The 25,370-nt window shown below is 39.9% G+C and overlaps 2 protein-coding genes across 2 annotated transcripts; both read left to right on the top strand.

The window, feature by feature from the left end:
• Window positions 1-1,269: 1,269 nt before the first annotated feature.
• LOC101400977 (olfactory receptor 2AT4) lies at window positions 1,270-2,250 on the top strand. The gene has a single exon (XM_014790227.2). It carries the CDS (start codon window positions 1,270-1,272, stop codon window positions 2,248-2,250), a length of 981 nt encoding a protein of 326 aa, XP_014645713.1.
• Window positions 2,251-21,420: 19,170 nt separating this feature from the next.
• Window positions 21,421-22,353, top strand: LOC101400717 (olfactory receptor 2AT4-like). Its single transcript, XM_014790226.2, has one exon. The coding sequence runs from the start codon at window positions 21,421-21,423 to the stop codon at window positions 22,351-22,353; it is 933 nt and encodes a 310-aa protein (XP_014645712.2).
• The last annotated feature ends 3,017 nt before the right edge of the window (window positions 22,354-25,370 follow it).

Genomic DNA, 25,370 nt, shown 5'->3' with positions numbered 1-25,370 from the left:
TGGAGGTTTTGAGCTTAGGCCTTAGGCACCACTCCCCTTGACATACACACATACAGAGCTTCAAAAATCTTTAAGTTGTTTTGAGGGGAAGACCAGTGGGTGTTTGAGGCATGCCCCCTCCCTCTAATCTCTTAAGCATCATGGAATCTGTCTTTTAGAAGCCTTCTTTTGTTCTGTCTTTTAGAAGACTTCAATCTAGCTCCCCAGCCTCCTTTGCATATCCCCAAAATTCAGAAGATGTCCAACGGGGAAAACTTGTTACATATTTAGAGTGCCCTAAATTTCCAATACGTTTTGCAAGCTCTTTTTGACTGCCAAAAGCCTTGCTGATTTCTTCTTCTCTCACCCATGTCTCTCTGCCTGAGCCAAGTCCAAGCCACACAATGGTCCCCAAATCAAATATTCCCAGAGAATAAAAGAGCTGATGATTGTCAGTTCACTCTGGAGGGTCCCTCTTCCTGGGCATCCAATTCATCTCATCCTTATTGCACCCATGTTTCTCCAATTTGTTAAAAATGTGATTTGTGTAATTTATTCAGGTTTTCCTAGTTGTTGCAGTGGAAGTGTTGGGCTACTGTGACCTATTACATCCTACACAGGAGCAGAAGTCCAGACATCTAGCTTAAATAGAGTCGGGAAGAACCACTACTCAAGGTATACAAGACAGAAATAAGCTTGATAAGTATGCAAGCAGCAGTATGTTGCAGAGAAGCTTGGAGAAAGCAGCCACTCCAAAGCAACATGGTGGAACTTTGAGTGAATGCAAAAGTAGAGGCATGAGCTTAAGGACTTGATTTAAGTGATCTGACATTACAAACCAGACAACACGGAACTGAAGATGAAGACCAGCATAAATCTTTCCAGAGCACTTTTCACAATCATGATTCAATAATCAACTGTTTAGATCTGATTTTCCCAACAAAATGTAAACTCTAAGATAATAGGAACTTTGTCTGCCTTCTTCACTTTCATCACTTTATTACTTGAATACAGCATAATGACTTCCACTTGGTAGGTTATTAGTTAATTAATAATTAATATTTGACAAAAGAATAAAGGTAGGACTTTTGAGTTCACATGGCAGAAGTCAATACCACAGCCCACCATTAGTCCTCTAGAGTTGGTTGTGAATAATTGTGCTTATATTAACTATAGAGTAAACATTATAGAATTCTCGTTCCAGAATCTTTTGTTTCAATGGTTTCCAGATGTTCCCAGTGTCCAGATGTTACAGCTGCCCGTCTGCCAGAAATCCAGCTCTGTCTCAGTATGGAGGCCATGACCTGTAATGGATCAGTGGATGGCTCACCGATGTTCTACCTGGTGGGCATTCCCTCTCTGCCAGAGTCCCTCTTCCTCCTTGTGTTTTTTATTTTCCTCCTCTTCTATCTTCTCATCTTTATGGGTAATGCCCTGATCCTGATGGCTGTAGTGGCAGAGCCCTGCCTCCACAAGCCCATGTACTTCTTTCTAATCAACCTCTCTGCTCTGGACATCCTCTTCACCACAACCACTGTCCCCAAGATGCTGTCCCTATTCCTTCTTGGGGACCACTTCCTCAGCTTCCCTGCCTGCTTCCTGCAGATGTACCTCTTCCAAAGCTTCACATGCTCAGAAGCCTTCATCCTGGTGGTCATGGCCTATGACCGCTATGTGGCTATCTGCCGCCCACTGCACTACCCTGTCCACATGACCCCAAGGACCAATGCTGCACTGGCAGCCAGTGCCTGGCTCACTGCCCTCCTCCTGCCCATCCCAGCAGTAGTGAAGACCTCCCAGATGGTGTATAACAACATTGCTCACATCTACCATTGCTTCTGTGATCATCTGGCTCTGGTTCAGGCCTCTTGCTCTGACACTACCCCCCAGACTCTCATGGGCTTCTGCATCGCCATGGTGGTGTCTTTCCTGCCCCTTCTCCTGGTGCTTCTCTCCTATGCCCACATCCTGGCCTCAGTGCTTCGCATCAGCTCCCGAGAAGGACGCTCAAAAGCCTTCTCCACCTGCAGCTCCCACGTCCTGGTGGTTGGCACCTACTACTCATCCATTGCCATAGCCTACGTGGCCTACAGGGCTGACCTGCCCCTCGACTTCCACATCATGGGCAATGTAGCATATGCTATTCTCACACCAATCTTCAACCCTCTCATTTACACTCTGAGAAACAAGGATGTCAAAGCAGCCATTGCCAAAATCACATGTCTCAAGACCCAGTCTGGAATAGGAGCCCTTGACTTCAGATGCAGCTAATTCTGCTCTCAGGACTCTTAGCACAGATGAGGAATTCAAGAAATATTGTTGAATGAATAAATTAATGAATATAGAATGGGAAAAGAATTCAGTTGAGTGGACAGCTCCAACAGTGGTTCTCATACTTTGGTCCAGGGCTTTTACTCTGGTGCAATGGAATAATGTTAATCTTCGCATGAAATCTTTAGTTTTATAAGAATTTCACTACTTAGTAATCCAAATTTACCACCTAAGTTGTTTAAGAATTTCACTACTTTTTAAAATAAAAAAATCTGCATGGCAAAAAAACCTTTATAAACAAAGTCAAAAAACAAATAAGACTCATATCATGGGAAGGGGCAAGTGTCCATAATATATAAAAAAGGAATTTCTAAAAATTCAGAAGAAAAAAAATCTATCTTTCCAAGATAAAAATGGGCAAAATACATGAAGAGACAGATTACCAAAAGATGCAATGGTCTTTAAACAATGGAAAGGTATTCAGTCTACTGTATTAAAAGAATAAAAATTAACACCATACTGAAATTCCATTTTTCACCTAATCAAATTAGGAAAAATCCAATATTTTGACAATATTCATATGGAAAAACATAACTAGCTTGTGAGAATGCAGTTGGTACAGCACTACCATAATACCTAACAAAAGCACATACGCATTTACAATGGCTTTTACCCAGCAATCTCCTTTTTATCCCAAAGATACACCAGCAATAATTCATTAGGCTACTCACTCGTCAATAGGGGACTGTTTGAACAAACTATAAAAACATACAGTGCAGCTATAAAGAAGAAATGATGAAGTTCTCTGTATCCTGGTATTGTGTCATCTCTAGGATATGCTGTTCACTGAAAAAACTAAGCTTCAGAACAGTGTTTTGGTAAGGAAGGAGATAATTTGCTTAAAATTTCAGAAAAAACTAGAAGGATTAAACCCCTAAACTAATAAAGATGGTTACCTATAAGGAGAAGGAGAGGACAGAAATGGAAGCAAGATGAACTTAAATGTAGTGTGACTTTAGATGTATGTACAGTTTTTAGATAATTAAAAGAAATCAAAAAGAAAAAAATTCTCCCATATTTAAAATAAATAGAAACACTTGACCCTGGCTGTCTATCAAATTAATGGCATGACCATGCAGAAAATTACAAGCGACTTTAAAAACAGTGTTTTGCATTTGACAAGATGCAGCATCCATGTATGATAAAACCCTGAATAAAATGGGTATAGAAGGAAAGTACCTCAACATAATAAAGGCCATATATGACAACCCACAGCTAATATCATCCTCAATGGTGAAAAACTGAAAGCTATACCTCTAAGAACAGGAACCAGACAAGGATGCCCACTTTTACCACTCTTATTTAACGTAGTATTGGAAGCAGTAGCCAGAGCAATCAGGCAAGAAAAATAATAAATAAATAAAAGGGATCCAAATTGGAAAGGAAGAAGTGACACTATCACTATTTGCAGATGACATGATTTTATATATAGAAAACCCTAAAGAATCCACCAAAAAACTTTTAGAAATAATAAATTAAGACTTTAAAGTTGCAGGATACAAAATCAACATACAAAAATCAGTTGTGGGCCGGCCCAGTGGCATAGCGGTTAAGTGCGCGCACTCCGCTGCTGGTGGCCCGGGTTCGATCCCGGGGACGCACCAAGGCACCACTTGTCAAGCCATGCTGTGGCAGTATCCCATATAAAGTGGAGGAAGACGGGCACAGATGTTAGCCCAGGGCCAGTCTTTCTCAGCAAAAAGAGGAGAATTGGCACGGATGTTAGCTCAGGGCTGACCTTCACAAAAAAAAAAAAATCAGTTGCATTCTATACACTAACGAAGTAGCAGAAAGAGACATTAAGAATACAATCTCATTTACAATTGCAACAAAAAGAATAAAATACCTAGGAATAAACTTAACCAAGAGGTGAAAGACCTGTACACTGAAAACTACAAAACATTGTTGAAAGAAATAGAAGAAGACACAAAGAAATGGAAAGATATTCTGTGCTCTTGGGTTGGAAGAATTAACATAGTTAAAATGTCCATACTTCCTAAAGCAATATGTAGATTCAGTGCAATCCCTATTAAAGTTCCAACAACAGTTTTCACAAATAGAACAAAGATCTTAAAATTATATGGAACAACAAAAGACCCTGATTAGCCAAAGGACTCCTGAGAGAAAAAAGAACAAAGCTGGAGGTATCACACTCCCTGACTTCAAAATATACTACAAAACTATAGTAACCAAAACAGTGTGGTACTGGCACAAAAACAGACACACAGATCAATGGAACAGAATAGAGAGCCCAGAAATAAACCCACACATCTATGGACAATTAGTTTTTGACAAGGGAACCAAAAACATACAATGGAGAAAGGAAAGTCTCTTCAATAAATGGTGTTGGGAAAACTGGACAGCCAAAAGCAAAAAAATGAAAGTTGACCATTGTCTTACAGCACACACAAAAAATAACTCAAAATGGATTAAAGACTTGAATGTAAGACCTGAAACCATGAAACTTCTAGAAGAAAACATAGGCAGTACGCTCTTTGACGTTAGTCTTAGCAGCATATTTTCCAGTACCATGTCTGACTGGGCAAGGGAAACAATAGAAAAAATAAACAAATGGGACTACATCCAACTAAAAACTTCTGCACAGCAAAGGAAACCATCAACAAAACAAAAAAACAACCTAACAATTGGGAGAAGATATTTGCAAACCATAGGTCTGATAAGGGGTTAATATCCGAAATATATAAAGAACCCATATAACTCAACAACAAAAAAACTAACAATCCAATTTAAAAATGCGCAAAAGATCTGAACAGCCATTTCTCCAAAGAAGATAAACAGATGGCCAACAGGCACGTGAAAAGATGTTCAACATCACTAATTATCAGGGAAATGCAAATGAAAACTACAATGAGATAACACCTCAGGCCTGTCAGAATGGCTATAATCAACAAGATGGGAAATAACAAGTGTTGGGGAGGATGTGGAGAGAAGGGAACTCTCATACACCTCTGGTAAGCGTGCAAACTGGTGCAGCCAAGATGGAAAACAGTATGGAGACTCCTCAAAAAATTAAGAATAGAACTACCACATGATCCAGCTATTCTGCTGCTGGATGTTTATCCAAAGAACATGAAAACACGAGTGCATAAAGATACATGCACCTCTATGTTCATTGCAGCATTATCCACAATAGCTAAGACTTGGAGGCAACCTAGGAGCCCATCAAGGGACGAATGGATAAAGAAGGTGTGGTATATATACACAATGGAATACTGCTCAGCCATAAAAAAGGATGAAATCTGGCCATTTGTGAGAACATGGATGGACCTTGAGAGTATTATGCTAAGTGAAATAAGTAAGAGGGAGAAAGTCAAATACCATATGATCTCACTCATAAATAGGAGATAAAAACAACAACAAACACAAAGAGACAGAGATTGGATTGGTGGTTACCAGAGGGGAAGAGGGGAGGGAGAAGGGCGAAAGGGATGATTGGGCACACGTGTGTGGTGATGGATGGTAATTAGTCTTTTGGTGGCGAACATGATGCAACCTAAAGAGAAATCGAAATATAATGATGTACACCCGAAATTTATATAATGTTATAAACCAATGTTATCACAATTAAAAAAAAAAAAAGAACTGCATTTGCTAGGTCAAACAGTGTGCATGTTTCTTTTCTTAAAATTTGGTTAAATGTTGTCAAATTGCACTTCATAAAGAATGTGCCAGTTTATACTCTACCAACAATTTATAAGAATACCCATTGTCTGGTAATCTCATCAACACTTTGAGTAATAAAGCATTTTGTTCTTTTCCAACAACAACAACAACAACAACAACAACAACAACAACAGGGCTTTGACTATCCATCCTGAGAGGGATATAAGAACAAGAAAAATCATGACAACATCTTAAATCACATTGAGAAGTCTTTTAAAAACTATATCATATATTATAGTTTTACTTCCTTAAAATAGATTAGATATAAATTACATATTTCTATAACCAGACTTATTTTGAGCATTTTATTCTGAAATGATATATTTACAGAGAGTTGCAAAGATAGCACAGAGAGTTTCTGTTTACCCTTCATCCAGCTTCCTCTAATGTTAACATCTTACATAACCACAGTACATTTATCAAAACTAAGAAATTAACATTGGTAAATACTATCAACTAAACTTCAGGCTTCATTCAAATTTCTCCAGTTTTTCCATTAATGTCCATTTTCATTCTAGGATCCAATCTAGGATACCACGTTACATTTATTTATTTATTTATTTATTTTTAAATTTTTTATTTATTTATTTTTCCCCTAAAGCTCCAGGCGATAGTTGTATGTCATAGTTGCACATTCTTCTAGTTGCTGTATGTGGGACGCGGCCTCAGCATGGCCGGAGAAGCAGTGCGTCTGTGCGCGCCCGGGATCCGAACCCGGGCAGCCTGCATCGGAGCGCACGCACTTAACCGCTGAGCCACAGGGCCGGCCCTCACGTTACATTTAATTGTCATGTCTCCTTAGCTGACTGACAGTTTCTTGGTCTGTCCTTGTCTTTCATGACCTTGACACTTTTGAAGAGTAATAGTAAACTTAAATGCATATTGCTAAGTGAAGGAAGCCAATCTGAAAAGGCTACATACTGTATGATTCCAACTATGTGACATTCTGGAAAAGGCGAAACTATGGAGACAGTAAAAAGATCAGTGGTTGCCCCGGGTTAGGGCATAGGAGATAGAGATGAATAGGCAGAGCACGGAGGACTTTTAGGGCAGTGAAACTACTCCATATGATGCTTTAATAGTGGATACATGTCATTATACATTTGTCTAAACCCATAGAATGTACAATGCCAAGAGTGAACCTTAATGTACACTACGGACTGTGAGTGATAATGTTATGTCATGTAGGTTCATGGATTGTAACAAATGTACCATCATGGTGCAGGATGTCGACAGTGGGGGAAGTTGGGTGTGTGTGGGGACAGGGAATATATGGAGATTCCCCTTCAAATTTTGCTGTGAACCTAAAAATGTTCTAAAAATTAAAGCTTATTAAGTTTTAAAAAGAGTAATAGTCAGGTGTTTTGTAGAATATTCCTCTATGTGGAATGTCTGACATTTTATCATGAATGCACTGAGGTTATGAATTTTGGTTGGACTGAGGTAATGTGTCCTTGCCACATCATATCAGTGGACAAATGATATCAACATAACTTATTAACCTAGGACTGGTATCGCTGGGTGTATTGTTAGTGTGTGTTTAGCTTAATAAGAAACTATAAACTGTTTACCAATCTGGCTATGCCATTTTCCATTCCCACTAGCAATGAACAAGAGTCCCTGTTGTTCTGCATCCTTGCCAGCAATTAGTGTTGTCTAGTTTTTGTTGTTTTTTAATTTTAGCCATTCTAATAGGTATGTAGTGGTATCTCATTGCAGTTGTAATTTAATTTAATTTCATTCTCCTATGACTAAAGATGTTAAACATATTTCATGTGCTCATTTTCCATGTATATATCTTCTTTGGAGAGGTCTGTTCAGATCTTTTGCCCATTTTTAATTGGATTGTTTTCCTACTGTCGAATTTTAAGAGTTCTTTATATATTCTAGGTACAAATCCTGTATCAGACATGTGATATGCAACTTGTTTCTCCCAGTCAGTGGCTGGTATTAGCCTTCTCTTAATAGTGTGTTTTGCAGAACAAAAGTTTTTGATTTTGATAAAGTCCAACTTACCAATTTTTCCTTTATGGATTACACTGTTTGATATCCCATCTAAATACCTGTGACCAAAGATCATACAGATTTTGCCCTATGGAAAACAGGAAGTTTCTAGAAGTTTTATAATTTTGTACTTTCCATTTCAGTCTATGAACAATTTTGGGTTAATTTTTGGATAAGGTGTGAGGTTTAGGTTGAGATTCATTTTTTTTACATATGCTCACCCAGTTATTCCAGGACTATTTGTTATAAAGCCTATTCTTTATGTATTAAATTGCCTTTGCCCTTTTGTCAAATATCAGTTGACTATATTTGTGTGTATTTCTGGGCTCTCTATTCTGTTCCATTGATATATATGTCTGTCCTTTCACTGATACCACACTGTCTTGATTACTGTAACTTTATAGTTAATGTTGAAGTTGGGTAGTGTGAATCCTCCAACTTTGTTATTCTTTTTTAGAACTCTTTTCGTTCCTTTGCCTTTTGATATAAATTTTGGAACCAACGTGCTCGGGTTTTGATTGGGATTTTGTTGACCTACATATCAAATTTGGGACAACTGACATTTTAACAATAATGAGTCTTCCAATCCATCAACATGGTACACCTCTCCATTTATTTAAAATTTCTTTGATTTTATTCATCAGTGTTTTGTATTTTTTAGCCTATAGTATTTTTAATACATATTTTGTTAGGTTTATATTTAAGGACATTTTTCTGTTAGTCTGTTAATATGATGGGCTTTTAATTGATTGACTTTTGAAAGTTGAACAAATTTTGTGTTCTGGGATGAACTCCATTTGGTTGTGATGTATTATCCTCTTTAAATGTTGCTGGGGGCTGGCCCCATGGCTTAGCGGTTAAGTGCGTGCACTCCGCTGCTGGCGGCCCGGGGCTCGATCCGGGGCGCGCACCGACGCACCGCTTCTCCGGCCATGCTGAGGCCGCGTCCCACATACAGCAACTAGAAGGATGTGCAGCTATGACATACAACTATCTACTGGGGCTTTGGGGGGAAAAAAAATATATCGCTGAATTTGACATGTGACTATTTTGCTTAGGATTTCTGCATCTATGTCCATGAGGGATATTGGTCTGTAGTTTTTTTGTAATTGCTTTGTCTGGGTTGGAATTAGGTTAACCCTGGCTGGTCTTATAAAATGAGTTGGGGAGTTTTCTCGAGTCCTCTTCTATATTCTGGAAAACATTGTATAGAATTAGTATTATTTCTTCCTCAAATATTTGGTAGAACCTTCCTATGAAACCACCTGTGCCTGGAATTTTCTTTTAGGGAAATTTTTAGCTACAATCAGTTTCTTTAATAGATAGAGGAATTTTTCTGTTATCTATTTATTCTTGAATGAGTTTTGGTAGTTTGACCTCTCAAGGAATTTGTACATTTCATCCAAATTACAGAATATGGACATGGAGTTGTTTGTAATATTCCCTTCTTATCCTTTTAATGTTTTTCCCCTCTTTCATTCCTGATATTGGTAATTTGTGTCTTCTATTTTTTTCTTGGTCAATCTGGCTATAAATGTATATCTATACACCTCAATTTTATTGATTTTTCAAAGAATCAGCATTTAGTTTCATTGATTCTTCTCAGTTGTTTTTCTGTTTTCAATTATATTGATTTCTGCTCTTTTATAATTTTTGTTCCTTTTACTTGCTTTGGGTTTAATTTGATCTTTTTTTTCTAGTTTCCTAATGTGGAAGATTAAATCATTGATATAAGACTTTTCTTCTTTTCCAATGTATTTAACTCTATAAACTTCTGTCTAGCTACTCCTTTAGCAATTTCCTACAAATTTTGATACGTTGTATTTTCATTTTCATTCCATTCAAAATGTATTTTTAATTTCCCTTGAGACTTCCTAATTGATCCATGGGTTATTTAGAGTGTTTTGTTTAATTTCAAAATATTTGGAGGATTTTCCCAACATATCTCTGTTATTGTTTTCTAGTTTAATTCCATTATGGTCTGACAATATACTTTGTATAATTTCTATACTTTAAAAATTTTTGAGGTTTATTTAATGGCTCAGAATATGGTCTATGTTGGTGAATGTTCCATCTGCACTTGAAGGTGTATTCTGCTGTTGTGGTGTGGAGTATTCTATTAATGTCAGTTAGGTCTAGTTGTCTGATAGTGCTGTTTAGGCCTTCTATATCGTAACTGATTTTCTGTCTACTTGTCCTATCAGTTCCTGAGAGGGGGCTATTGAAGTCTCCAACTTTAATTGGGGATTTGTCTATTTCTCTCTCAGTTTCATCGGTTTTTGCCTCATGTACTTTGAAGCTCTGTTGTTAGGAGCAGACATATTTAGGATTGTTGTCTTCTTGGATAATTGAACTCTTAGTGATTATCTCATGTCCCTGTTTATCCCTGATAATTTCCTTTGCTCTGAAATCTGCTCTTTCTGATATTAATATAACTATTTCATCTTTCTTTGGGTTAGTGTTTACATGGTACATATTTCTCCATCCTTTTACTTTTAACCTATATGTATCTCTAAATTTAAAGGGATTTCTTCTACAGCATACAGTTAGGGCTTGCTTTTTAATCCAATCTAACATTCTCTGTCTTCTAACTGGTGTGTTCAGAACATTCACATTTAGTGTCATTATTGATATGATTAGATTAAAGTCTACCATCTTGCTAGCTGTTTTCTTTTGTTCCATCTGTTTCTTGTTTCTTTTTTCCTCCTCTTCTGCCTTCTCTTAAGCATTTTGGGGTTTTGTGATTCCACATTATCTCCTCTTTTGACTTACTACTTTTTAGTGGTTGCCCTAGGGTTTACAATGCACATTCTTAATTAACTAGAGTCTACCTTTACATACAGTCTAAGGATCTCACAACGGTATACTTCTCCCTCATCCTTTGTGCTGTTGTTGTCAGATCTTTTACTCTAATATATATTATAAATACACATTACATTGCTACTATTTTTGCTTTAGACAGTCAGTTATCTTTTGAAGCAATTAAAAGTAAGAAAAAATGATTTTAAGTTTACCTGAATTTATTCCACGTGCAACACTCTTCATTTCTTTATTATTCTGACAAGCCAGTTGTAAAACTGCCAGGTAAATTCAAATATAAACTGGTAACTTGTTTGTTATCAAGTATATCAAGGTATAATTTATATGCAAGGCAAAATATATCTATCTAAAGTTCATGGTTCAAAGAATCTTACAAATGCATACAACTGTGTAACCACCACCCCAATCAAGATACAGAATATTCTATCACCCCCAAATGTTTCCACTGCATCTCTTCCTAGTCAATCCTCTACACCCCTGTCCCTAGACAAATACTGATCTGGTTTTTGGCACCGTAGATTAGTTTTACCTTTTCTAGAATTTCATATAAATGGAACATACCTTGCTTCTGCCATTCACCATAATGTTTTTGACATTCACCCATTTTATTGCATGCATGAATAGTTTGTTCCTTTCTACTGCTAAAGAATACTCTTTCTTTACTTCATTGTTTTACTTCTTCCTTTCCAAACTGTATGCCCTTAGTTTTTTTTTTTTTTTTTTTGCCTCATTGCACTGGCTAAACTTTTCGGTACAATGTTGTAGAAGTAGAGAAAGCAGACATCTTTGCATTGTTCCTGATCTTAAAAGTATTCGGTCCCTTGCCATTAAGTGTTACGATAGCTGAATGTTTTTCATACAGTCAGAAATCAAAATTTAAACATACCACTTACAATAGCATCCAAAATAGGAAATACTTAGGGATAAATTTAACAAAATATGTGCAAGCCCTGTAAGCTAAAACCACAAAACACTACTAAAAAGAATTAAAGAAAATATGTACCACTCAGTTTTAAAACTTACTATAAAGTTTTGATTATACATTAATCAAGACAGTAGAGTGTTGGCATAAGAATAGATATATAGATCAATGGTACAGAAGAAGTTTAGAAATTGACCCACACGGTCAAAAGCTTTCAGCAAAGGTACCAAGAATATTCAGTGAGGAAGGAAAGTCTTTTTAACAAATGGTGCTAGAACAATTGGATAGCCATTGTCATTTCCTTAATGGCCAATGTCGCAGACCCTGAAGAAAAATAAACTGTTGGGATGGGGCAACGGGCACCTTTCTTCCCTAAAATTTCCTTGCACATTGTCACCCTTTCACCTTTGCATCACAACCATAGCTCCTGAAATGGCCTCCTAAGGAGAAAAATTACACATTTATCCAGTGAGTGAGTTGGGAGAGCAGAGTAGACTATGTTTCAGACAGGCTGAAAGTGTCAAGTGTTCTCAACTCCTCTAACTCTTCTTGGAAATCCACATTCCAATTGTCAGATTGCTAATTAAGACATTAACATTGACCATAAAACACACTGCATTTGGGAAATGAACTCAGGCTGCAATTTGACAATGCTTGTGATCATGTTCTGGACTGCGCATCTGTTCTCCCTGTTACAGCATCCCACACAGGTCTATAGTTCCTTATTTACTTCCAGTTGGCCAGTCTAATATTGGAGCTTTTCAGTTGCACTCTGTAAGAAATTATCTACTTTCACCTTTATGTGGACATTCGTTATTCCCGTGAAATTATTCTAGGCAACAACTACCAGGTTCATCAAAGTTTTGCCTTTGCTTGGTAGGAACATAATCCCAAAGACTACAGGCGATAGTCAAATAGGTCACCTCATCACCACATACTCTTACCTTATTGGCATTCCATCCCTGGAGTCTCATTGACTCTCTCCGTGGCCGCTCAACAACCCAGACTAAAAACGCCTCTAACTTCTTTACTTTACCTCTTTTTTTCCCCTCTAGACATAGTTTTTTAAAATCAACTTTACTGAGGTATAAAATTCAAATAATAAAATGCACGTATTATAAGTATAAAATTTGATGCATTCTAACAAATGCATATACCCCCAGAATCACCACCATAATCAAGAAATAGACTATCTCCCTCAACCCAAAAGTTCACATGTGCCCATTTCCAGTCAGTTTCCCGTCTCAACTTTGGCTCCAGGCAACCCCTGATCTAGTTTCTGTCTCTATGGATTAGATTTGTCTTTTTTAGAGTTTCATATAGATGGAATCATATAGTATATACTTTTTTGCGCTGGATTCTGCTCAGCATGTTTTAAAAGTTCATCCATGTTGTTGCATGTAGCAGTAGTTCTTTCTTTTTATTATAGAATTATTTCATTGTATGGATATACATATTCATTCACCAGTTGTTGGGCATTTGGTTTGTTTCCAGTTTTCGGCTATTATAAATAAAGTTTCCAAGGACAATTCTATACATATGTATGGAGATATGCTTTCATTTCTGTTGGGAAATACCTAGGAGTAAAATTGCTGAGTCATATGGTAAGTTTAATTTATTTTTTTTTTTTTAAACATTTTTTTATTTATTTTATTTTTTCCCCCCAAAGCCCCAGTGGATAGTTGTGTGTCGTAGCTACATCCTTCTAGTTGCTGTATGTGGGACTCGGCCTCAGGATGAACAGAGAAGTGGTGCCTCAATGCGCACCCGGGATCCGAACCCGGGCCGCCAGCATCGCAGCGCACTCACTTAACCACCAAGCCACAGGGCTGGCCCGGTAAGTTTAATTTAAAACTAACTCTGCAACTGCTTTCCAAAGTGTTCTATTCCCACAAGCAATGTATTATCTATCATTTCAGTTGCTCTGTATCCTCACCATCACTTGATATTATCAGTATTTTTAATTCTAGACATTCTAATGAGTATATAGTGGTAGCTCATTGTGGTTTCTTTTGTACTCCATGATGACTAATGGTGTTGAGCATCTTTTCCTGTGTCCGTTGACCATTAATATATCATTTTTATAGTGTTTGTTCATATTTATTGACCATTAAAAATGGGTTATTTTTTATTAATGAGTTGTAGGAGTTCTTTTTATATTTTGAATACAAGTCTTTTGTCATATATATACTATTTTCTCCCAGTGTTTGGCATGCCTTTTAGTTTTCTTAATGATGTCATTTGAAGAGCAGAAGTTTTAAATTTTGATCAAGTCTAATTTATCACTTTTTTCTCTCTTATATTTCATGCTTTTAGGATCCTATTTAAGAAATCTTTGCCTGCCCCATGGTTTCAAAGATTTCTCTCCCATGTTTTCTTTTGGAAGTTTTATAGTTGTAGTTTTTAACATTTAGGTTCATGAGCCATTTTGAATTCATTTTTGTATATGATACGAGGTAAGGATCAAGTGTCACTTTTTTCCATATGGATATCCTGAAAATCACACAGCATGTGTCCTCCCAATTTATTCTTCTTTTTCAAAATTGTTTTGGCTCTTCCAGGTCCTTTGTATTTCCATGTAAATTTATAATCAGCTTCTCAATTTCCACAAAAATACCTGCTTGTATTTGATGGGTATTGCATTGATTCTATAGACTAATTTGGGCATATTTGACATCTATACAATGTTGGATCTTCCAATCCATAATCATGGTTTATCTCTCTATTTCTTTAGTTCTTGATCAATTTTTCTCAGCAGTTTTATAATTTTGAGTACAAGTTTTGCATGTAATTTGTTAAATTTATACCCAAGTATTTTATGTTTTTTGATGCCATCATAAATGGTATCTTTTATTTTAATTTCCAATTGTTTATTGTTTGTATATAGAAATAAAATAGATACTTTTTATAGTGGTTTTGTATATTGTTATCTTGTTAAACGTACTTATTAATTCTGGTAGCTATTATAGATTCCTTAGGATTTTCAACATATATGATCATATCATTTATGAATAATGACTTTCGTTTATTCCTTTCCAATATATATGCCTTTTATTTCTTTTTGCACTGGCTAGGACCTCCAACATAATGGTGAATAAAAGTGGTGAGAAAAGATATGCTCTCTACTTCCTGATTTTAGAGTAAAAACGATTCGGTCTTGTACCATTAAATATGATTTTAGCTGTGGGTTTTTCATAGATGCCCTTTATCAGGCTGAGGATGTTCTTTTGTATCCTACACTTTGCTGAGAGACTTTAGTATGAATCCTATTTTTATAGGATATTTCAGTGAATATAGAATTCTAGGCTAGGAGGCTTTTGCTTTTAGCACGATAAAGGTGTCATCCCACAGCCTGTTGGCTTCCGTAGTTCCTATTGAAAAGACAGCTATCAGTCCCATTGTGGCTACGTTAAAAGAACAGTATCTTACCTTCTCTGGCTATTTTTTAGTTTTTCACTTTAACTTTTAGCAGTTTGACTATGATGCAGTGTGTTTCCTCTGTGGGAGTTTTTTGTTTGTTTGTTTGTTTTGTTTGCTTTGGTTTGGGATTTGCTGAGCTTCTTAAATCTGTGGGTTGACTTTTTTTCACCAGTTATGGAAATTTCTCAGACATTGTCTCTGTACAAATTTTTTCTCCATCCTTCTCTCTCCTGTCTTCTTCTGGGACTTGAATTGCATGCGTATTAGAACTGTGACCAAGTCCCACGCTGTTTTGCACTCTTTTTTATTTTTAACTAGTTTTTCTCTCTGTGATTCACTTTGGATATTTTCTATTAATCTGTCTTCCAGTTCACTCATCCATTCCTATTTATACCCAACCAAAATGTTCTTAGGTTCACATAAATATTTTTCAGTTCTGGAGTGTTCATTCATTCTTTTTTTATAGATTCTAATTCTCTCTTGAAATTCTTCATTTCTTATATTTTGTCTATCTTTCTCTCTGTTTGGGGGGGAATATATTAATCATAGTTAATTTAAGGTTTCTGGCTGATAATTGTATCTGAATCACCTGTGTCTCTGTTTCTACTCTTTTTTTTTCCTCATTTGGTCTTTTTTTTAACCTTGCCTCATACTTTTTGATTAGATACTGAGCATTGAAGATGAAAAATTTTAAAAGCTCTGGATGATTTATCATCCTCCAGAAAGGGTTGTATTCTTCTAGCAAACAGAGTACCAATGGATCATCCTTGCTTGTTGTAGGCTAGGCTATATCTCGTCTATTTCAATTTGACTCTTACATATAGGAATAGCCCTTAATCCTAAAGCCTGGCATTTCCAGAGACTCAACTGTAATCCTGGACTACTTACCAAGGCCCATCCTCTTGTACAGGGCTTGAGTGTCAACTTCTTGACTCTCCAACATCGTGTGGCTGCTAGAATATTTCTGCAGCTCTGTAGCCTCCCAGCTGATATATTTTTCTGGATTCTGCAAGTCTTTCCCTGTACATGACTACCTTAGAGTCAGGCAATTACTTGAGGAGAATTTGATGTTCCTTCTCTGCAGTACCCACCTCTCCAGGATTTTTTCCCTTAAGTTCCAGTCACTTTGGTAACCTGAATTCCAACCCATATCTCCTCAGCCTAGTAAGACTTCTGTTTTCTAACTGGGCTCTATTCTCTTGTCCTGTAAATTGGTAAATGCCCGCAGGTAAAAGGCTGGGGTCATGTGGAACTCACCTCATGAGCCTTCCTTCTCTCAAGGGCTGTGGTCCTTCAAGGCCTGCCATCAGGTGCTTTCTGAAGCCTTATCTGATTATTTTACATATTTTGTCCAGCTTTTACAGTTATTTTTGGCAAGAAGGTTAGTCTCAAACAAGCTTCTCTGTCATAGCCAAAACTTAAAACTTCTCTTTGAATTTTTGAGGTAACATACACTATTGATAGGCAAATCACAGTGCAGTCTCTAGGATTTTGGAGTGGACTCATGCTTTTTTCTGCAGATAACTATTCTCCTCTTAAGAAATAGTTCCTGGGGCCAACCTGGCGGCGCAGCGGTTAAGTGTGCATGCTCCGCTTAGGCGGCCCGAGGGTTCGCATGTTGGGATCCCGGGCGTGCACCAACGCACGACTTGTCAAGCCATGCTGTGGTGGCGTCCCATATAAAATAGAGGAAGATGGGCAAGGATGTTAGCCCAGGGCCGGTCTTCCTCAGCAAAAAGAGGACGATTGGCATGGATGTTAGCTCAGGGTTGATCTTCCTTACAAAAAAAAAAAAAAAAGAAAAGAAATAGTTCCTATTCCGGGTACAGACTGATCAGGGTGCCTGATGAGGGAACCCTAAATGACTATGAGACCTAAGCTGTCCTTTATGAACTGGGTATTAATTTGAACAAGCAAAATATAAAATTGGATATGTTCAGAAACATCCCATCATAAGTGGAAGTAATAAATGGTATATTAGCTCAAGCAGATCCTGGAGGCACACGTAAGTTGCCTGAGCAGGTGGCTCAGACTCCCATGACACACAGTCTTGATACATTGACACCTTTCCATCAACCCAGCATAAGGCCTCATGGGAAATTCCCTATAATCAAATCCCTCAAGAAGAGAAAAATTTAGGCCTGACTTACAAATAGTTCCTCAAACTGTGATGGGACCATCAAAAAGTGGACTACTGCTGATTACAGCCCCATTCAGGAGGGCCTTGAAGGATCAATGAGAAGGTAAATCCTGTCAGTGGGCAGAACACTTGGCTGTGTATCTGGTTTTTCGCCTGGTAGGTTCAGCTCACCTGGAAGGTGAAATGGAAAGAGGTATGGATCTATACAAGATTATGAGCAACAGCTAATGGTTTTGCTTGAATATGAAGGAACTTGAAAAGAAAAGATAAGAGGACTGGTGAAGAGGAAGTCTGGAGAAGAGTTAGGGTGATAGACCTCTCAGAATGGGCGCAAATTGTGAAGATACTTGTATCCCATGTGACTATTTACAAAGGGTATCCATGGGAGAAAGAGCTCTCCAAAATCAGCAAGAGTAGGCCAATCAGGTAGACAAGATGATCTATCCCATGGATATCAGTCAGACTCATAATGAGAACGAAGCCGACACCATTGTGTAAAGTGCTGAGCCCTTGAGGGCTGTTAATGATACCCTTCTCATTATCAGCAAAGCCTAGGGACAAATCCTATCCCTGTCCCCCATATATAATCTAGGAGATGCCAGGGAGTTGATCCCTGAGGGATGGTGGGTGCAGTACCCCAGGAGAGCACCACCTTGAAGGAAGGTACCCCAGGAGGCCTTCCTGAAAGGAGGGGCCCAAGGGTTTAATGGGCCATGGCTCAGCCTCCAACAAGGCCTCACATGGAGACACCACAGGAGATGCCAGTGTGTACCAGGCTTAACAGGTAAGTGGGGCTAGGGATGGAGTGTCCAGAGATAGGCAGAGAAAGCTGGGGTGGGGAGACAGGGGCAGGGAGGCCAGGGCCTATAAACCTGGGCCAAGGATCAGGAAAACTGACCAGGTGTGCACAACAGGTAGGAGCCCAGGATCCAGCTTGGCTGTGCTCACGTGGGCTGTGGGACCTTGGACCTTGGACATATCCTGGCAGGTCTGGACCAGGGGTGTGCTCACAGGTGGGATACAAATAATCTTGACTAAGGCCTTCCCAGTGGAAAGCAAAGCTGATGGCAGCAGTAACCATTGGAAACACTAGCACACTTGAGCTCTTATGTGTTCCAGGTTCTTGTGTAAGTGTCATTTAAGCATTCTCTTTGTAAAGACTCACAACCCTAGGAGGTCACAGATGAGGGGAAAAGGCTCAGAAAGGGGAAAGTCCTTTCCCAAGGTCACACATCTGGGGGTAGGAGCTGGGATTGGAATCCGGTCCTTTCTGACTCACAAGTCCACACACTTAACTATGAAGGTCCACATGACATAATGAAGGTAAAGAACCCGGCTGGCAGCAGGCATCACCAGGTGGGAGAGCCATCGTCCTCTCCCTTTGGGCCTGGACCATATGACATCTGCTCTGCAAACACAGAGGGACCCTCAGAAAAGGGCTCACATAATTGGAAACCCCTCAGAGATCTTTTCCTCCAAACCCCTCACTGCACAGACGAGAAACCAAGGTCAGGGGCCCAAAGTCACAGCCAGCGAGGGGCAGAGCTGGTCCTGGAGCCAGGACTCTTGCTTGCCAGGCGGGGCTCTGCACAGCAGACTGGCTCCAGAACAGCCTCCAGCCGTGGCCTCGGACTGACCCTCAGTTTCTCATTTGTGGAGGAAGCACAACCTCTCCCTGGCAGGGTTGGAAGACGGGAGGAGATGATGTACAGAAAACACGGCGTCAGGCTGGACACTAGGATGATTGGTCTTTCTGGCTTTCTCTGTCCCCCAGCAGCACTGCAACTGGCGTGTAGACAATCCTGACCGGGAGAACCTGCTGGCGTAAGTTCTGTGCCCTGGGAAACAGTCCCCTTTAGGCCCTAAGCACAGGGCTGCATCGATCAGCTGTAGAATGTAATTCAAAGTAAAACAAGAACCCTAAGCTGTAAAATAAGTGTAAGAGAGTCCAGCCAAATTCAGACATTTCCTACGATGGGCTAGTTGAATGGTGCTTTGAAACAGCAAATGTTGAATTCTTTCAGAAAGTATTTTTGGTGCCCCTGCTTTGCTGGTGACCCAGCACGTGCCTGGTCTGCCTGTGGGATAGTCCCTCACCTCCTGGCAGTGAAAAGCCATGTGCCACCTCTCCACTAGGGTCTCAGCATCCCTCCCTCCATCTGCAAAGCGGTGGGATGGAGGAGGGAGGAGAGGGGCAGCTGGACTTTTGGCCTCTTGGGGCCCCTCTGGCTTTGGCCTTCTGCGTCTCTGCCCCTCAGACTCCCCTACTCTGCCTCACCAGGGACCATCAGCCGTGACTGCCTCTCTGAGAGCGGAAGTGTCCAGGGCAGTGCAGTTTGCATCACAGCCTTTGGGTGTGAGAAAAAACCGTGACCAAATTTGTTGGGATGGGGTTCTGGTTAACTGAGGGATAACCTCCTCAATTTGGGACAAAGCAGGTTCACTCTTTCCCTAGGTCCTGGGGGATGACTTCTGGAACATTATTCAAAAGGAGGATTTGCATTGCCAGATACCAATTCTTGATTTGGTACTCGCCATAAGGAGACTCAGATAAAAATCTGAAATATAGGTTCGTCTAATGTTATCTATGAAAAAACAGAAAGAGAAATAGAAAAACTTTGTCCTAACTTTTTCTCCCCTGAAAACTTGAACTTCTGGATTCTCCAGGAAACACGGCATAAAAGAAAGAGTTCTGTCTGGGAATTAAAGACCTGAGCTCTGGTGGTGGCTCTGCAACCAGCTGCCTGTGGCACCTGGAAAGCCCCTGCCCTTTCTATGCTCAGTCTCTGACCTTCAGGGAGGAAACTGGTTGGACTTGAAAATAAAAAAAGTTTTTTATAGTTTTCACATTGGTGATTTTATACATGTGAGGCATTTTGAGATGAGAGAGAAATTAGAGGTGACTCTAGGAAAATCACGGGGACACTGCTCATGGAATCATCAGGATCAACGAGACCAATATCAATACCAATATCAACATGGACTTGCCTGGGGTCACTTAGTCCCAAGGGACAAGTCCAAAGCGGAGGGAGAATCAGTACTCCCTCAGCTCAAAGGTCCCCCGTCTGTGGGTTGAAAACACTCCCTCTGGTTCCTCTGGGAGGAGTTCTTTTGCCTTTGAGCAGCTATTGCAAGCAGATCTCCATCAACAATGCCTCCCAAGCCTCCCCAGGTCACTTCTGAGCAGGGACTAGGGAAGCCTGCTGGGTGGGGGCCATGCGGTGGTTAAACAGAAGCACCTGGTGAGCTGCAGCAGCCGGTAGGGAGGCAAGTTCAAGGGAGTAACACAGATACTGTCTTGGATTCTCCACTGCTGCCAATTGTGGGAGAAGTCATTATCAGTTCAGACTCCAATCAGGAATGACTCTTGCCACCAAGAGCATTTTCAGTGTTATTCCCTTCATTGTAACATGACAAAGAGCCCCACATCCGGAGACAGGATACGGAGTCCCCAGATCGGATGGAGACAGGCAGAACCACTGCACCAAGCAAACAAGAGAGAAAGGAACCATTCCCTGGTTGGTAATTATGGTGAGAAGACAGCATGTTGCTGTAAACCTTGGAGAAATCAGCCCTCCCTAGCAACGTGGTGACAAAGATGTCACTTTTTAAAAACTTAAAGTAAATGACAAAAGAGAAAGAAACTTGGGGGCCTGGTTTCGGAGATGTGATATCCCCAAAAGGACCATGTGGGACATGGAAAAGAGGATCAGCAGAAGTTCTTCCATAACACTTTACACAACTGCAATTAAATAATTATGTGATTCATTGCTTACTGTCTTTCTCTACTACCAGAATTTCAGCTCCATGAGGTTGGAGAGCTTCTCTGTCTTGTTCGACTTGTCTACTACATACCCAGCATGTAACACATGGTTTTGTATATTGTAGGTACTTTTTCTATACTTAACTAAAAAAGGAAAGAGGAAATTTTGGGATAGGATGAAGACAGAGCCCATCATCTGTCTTCTAGAGTTGGTCATAAATAAATGTGTATAAATTAATTATATAGTGATCATTATGTGATTCTAATTCCAGAAACACTGATTGTCCTGGTTTCCAGATGTGCCTGGTTCCCAGATGTTTCCACTACCCACTTCCTGGGCATCCAGCTTAACCCACCATGGAGACTATAGCCTGTAATGGATCAGAGGATTCCTCTACCATCTTCTACCTTTTGGGCATTCCCTTCCTGCCAAAATCCCTTTTCCTTCTTATCTTCTTTGTCTTTCTCATCCTTTATCTGCTCGTTCTGGTGGGGAATGCTCTGATCCTAGTAGCTGTGGTGGCAGAGCCCAGCCTCCACAAGCCCATGTACTTCTTCCTGATCAACCTCTCGGCCTTGGACGTCCTCTGCACCACAACCACCATCCCCAGGATGCTGTCCCTATTCTTGCTTGGGGACCGCTTCCTCAGCTTCCCTGCCTGCTTCCTGCAGATGTACCTCTTCCACAGCTTCTCCTGCTCTGAAGCCTTCATCCTGGTGGTCACGGCCTATGACCGCTATGTGGCTATCTGCCGCCCACTGCACTACCCTGTCCTCATGACCCCACAGACCAACGTTGCACTGGCAGCCAGTGCCTGGCTCAGCGCCCTCCTCCTGCCCATCCCAGCAGTGGTGCAGACCTCCCACATGGCTTTCCACAACATTGCTCACATCTACCATTGCTTCTGTGACCACTTGGCTGTGGTCCAGGCCTCCTTCTCTGACACCACTCCCCAGACCTTCATGGGCTTCTGCATCGCCATGGTGGTATCCTTCCTGCCCCTTCTCCTGGTCCTTCTCTCCTATGCCCACATCCTGGCCTCAGTGCTTCACATCAGCTCCCGAGAAGGACGTTCGAAAGCCTTCTCCACCTGCAGCTCCCACCTCCTGGTGGTTGGCACCTACTACTCATCCATTGCCATAGCCTACGTGGCCTACAGGGCTGACCTGCCCCTCGACTTCCACATCATGGGCAATGTGGTGTTCGCCATTCTCACACCTGTCCTCAACCCTCTCATCTACACACTGAGGAACAAGGATGTCAAAGCAGCCATCACCAAAATAGCATGACCCCGGGACCAAAAAAATTCTGGGGAACCCTGATTCATAGGTATAATAATCTACTCACAAACACCAATAACAATAGAGAGAAAAGTGGACAATTTAGGCAGCCAGATAGTTAGAACAATAATTCTCAAAGATAGTCTTAGGTATTCCTCCATTGTATAAAATCATGATTTTCTTTCCTTAACTCACTGACAAAATGGATAGGACTTTTCTATTCATTTTTTAAGCCATGAATCCCAAATTTCACAAGCCTGTGAATGCAGTTGTGGTCGTATTTCCATTAATTCAAACAATTTTGATTCTCAGAGACTCCAAGTATTTGACCAGCAAGAAATTAAGTCTTTTTCCTTTTACTTCTTATTTCAGTATCTCTAAATGTCCTCAGGACTGCTGACACATAGATGTGAATCAGCCTTGCCCATTTTGCTGGAATAGCAGCTTAGAAATCCCCTTCAAGGAAAAAGTCTGAAATTGCTACCAAATTCACTGTGCCACTACCAATATTTCAACACCAGTCACACAGGAAATTGACCCTCATGGTGTCATAAAGGTAGAACATGCCCTTTCTCTAGCCTATGCTTAGGCAAGGGGTGTCCCTTACCAAATCTGTGTGGGCACCAAAGCATTACAGTTCTTTTTATTCTCAGCTACACCACAGTGTCCCATCCACGACAATGAGTAGCTAAGTAGAGAAGTTTCCCTTTACCATGAAGATGCTGTGTCCAGGACCTCCACTTTTTCTCGAAATACAGTCCAGGGAATTCCTCTTTCTGGCCTTAGCAGCCAGCCCAGCCTCCTTATTTCCTTCCCCTATGCCAAGTTTCCTCTTGAAGACCTGTCAGGTTTGTCCAGCCAGGGACATATAGAACATATAGTGAAAAGTGTTTGGGGGAACCCAGGTGACAGATATCCTCATCTCTGGCTTATCACAGATATTCCCATTCCAATTTCTAGGGTCCAAGTTTTTGCCAATCAAGGCATTAACTTTAACCATTTCCCCATTGCATAAAACCCAATATAGATGGAAATTCAACTGGTAATGCAATTTAACAAAGGATATGATTCGTTCCTGGACTCAGCTTTCAGTAGTCTCGGAAATCCTGCTATAGTCAGAAAAGGCTTCCTGAAGCAGAATGATATAAAGGCTCTAAGTTTCCTTGTTTACTGACCCTGGGCAACAGCAATCGGGACTCATGTTCTTCTATCTCAATTGTATTCAATCTGCAGTGCTTCTAGTTCTCAATCCCTGAAATTGACATATAGACCTCAGTGGGATCACTTAATCCTCAAGGTCTAAAGGAGACAGCATAATAAGTTGCTTTGCCTCTGAGTTCCGTGAGCTATTAGGATTTAACCTAAGGAAGTGGAAGTTGCTCTTTACTCCACTACCACCCCACATTACAACTGAAGTCCCAGTTTGTGCAACTTCTCTTCTGGTACCAATTTCAGTTTCAGCTCAGGGCTTTGGTTTCCTGTGTCCCTGGATGAGCCTCATGACATCGTTTCATCTTCAGTTCCCCTTCTAGATGCAACAATGAATTAATCACATGGAGAGTAGATTGGAGTGATATGGAATTCCAGGCTAGTTCCAGCCCAACTCACTATTTCCTGTGGCTCCTCCTAAATATTTTTCATGAGTAGACATGAAATAATAATAATGACAATGGTAATAATAATGTTTTTCACTTGTAGCCTCACCTGCTAATTGGCACAGTCTCTCTGTATTTCTCAATTTAAAAAAATAGTTTCAACTTTTGTGCGTCAAAGAACACTAGCAAGAGAGTGAAAAGACAACCCACAGAATGGGAGAAAATATTTGCAAAGCATACATCTGATAAGGGATTAACATCCAGAATATATAAAGAACTCGTACAACTCAACAACAGAAAAACAAAGAACCCAATCTAAACATGGGCAATGGAAATGAATAGACGTTTCTCCAAAGAAGATATACAAATGGCAAAATAAGCACATGAAAAGGTGTGTAACATCACTAGCCATCAAGAAAATGCCACTCAAAACCATAATGAGATACCACTTCACACCCATTAGAATGGCTATTATCAAAAAATGAAAAATAACATGCATTGGCAAGGATGTGGAGAAACTGAAACACTTGTAAAAAAAAAATGGTGAAGCCACTGTGGAAAATAATATGGTGGTACCTCAAAAAATTAACATGGAATTACCAAATGATCCATTAATCCCACTTCTGGGTATATATCCAAAAGAACTGAAAGCAGGGTCCTGAGAGATATTTTCACACCTATGTTCATAGCAGCATTATTCACAATAGCCAAAAGGTGGAAACAACTCAAGTGTCCATCGATAGATGAATGGATAACCAAATGTGGTATATACATACAATGGAATATAATTCAGCCTTAAAAAGGAAAGAAATTCTGATACATGCTACAACATGGATGAACCTTGAAGACCTTCTGCTAAGTGAAATAAGCCAGTCACAAAAGAACAAATATTGTATGATTCTACTTATATGAGGTACCTGGAATACTCAAATCATAGAGACAGAAAGTAAAACAATGGTTACCAGGAGCTAGTGGGGAGGGAGAAAGAGAAAGTTATTGTTTTATACATACAGAGTTTCTGTTTGGGATGGTGAAAAAGTTCTGGAAATGGACAGTGGTGATGGTTGCACAACATTGTGAATGTATTTAATGCCACTGTATTACACACTCAAAAATGGCTAAAATGGTGAATTTTATGTTATATATATTACCACAATAAAAAAATATTTTTAAAAATAGTTTCAAACCAGGCCGTAGGTCACAGGTCACTGAGTAGCCTAGCGGTTAGCTGCCCTTCTGTCAGGTGCTCACCTCTGGACCAATTAGCTGTGGCCAGAGGGAGATGTATGGAGTGCAATCATATGGTGTACACAGACACTTAAGAATTAGTGGAGCAGTTTGCCTTGAAAAGGGCAGGCATTCTAAGGCTGGTACACTTAGAGGAGTCGTTTCCCTGTCTGTATCAGGTGGTCTTGTGAAGAGTTGAGGGAG

Source organism: Ceratotherium simum, chromosome 7, assembly GCF_057802395.1.
Source record: "Ceratotherium simum simum isolate JZ-2026a chromosome 7, ASM5780239v1, whole genome shotgun sequence".
Classification (NCBI taxonomy): Eukaryota; Metazoa; Chordata; class Mammalia; order Perissodactyla; family Rhinocerotidae; genus Ceratotherium; species Ceratotherium simum.
This window is presented reverse-complemented; position numbering and strand designations above follow the sequence as displayed.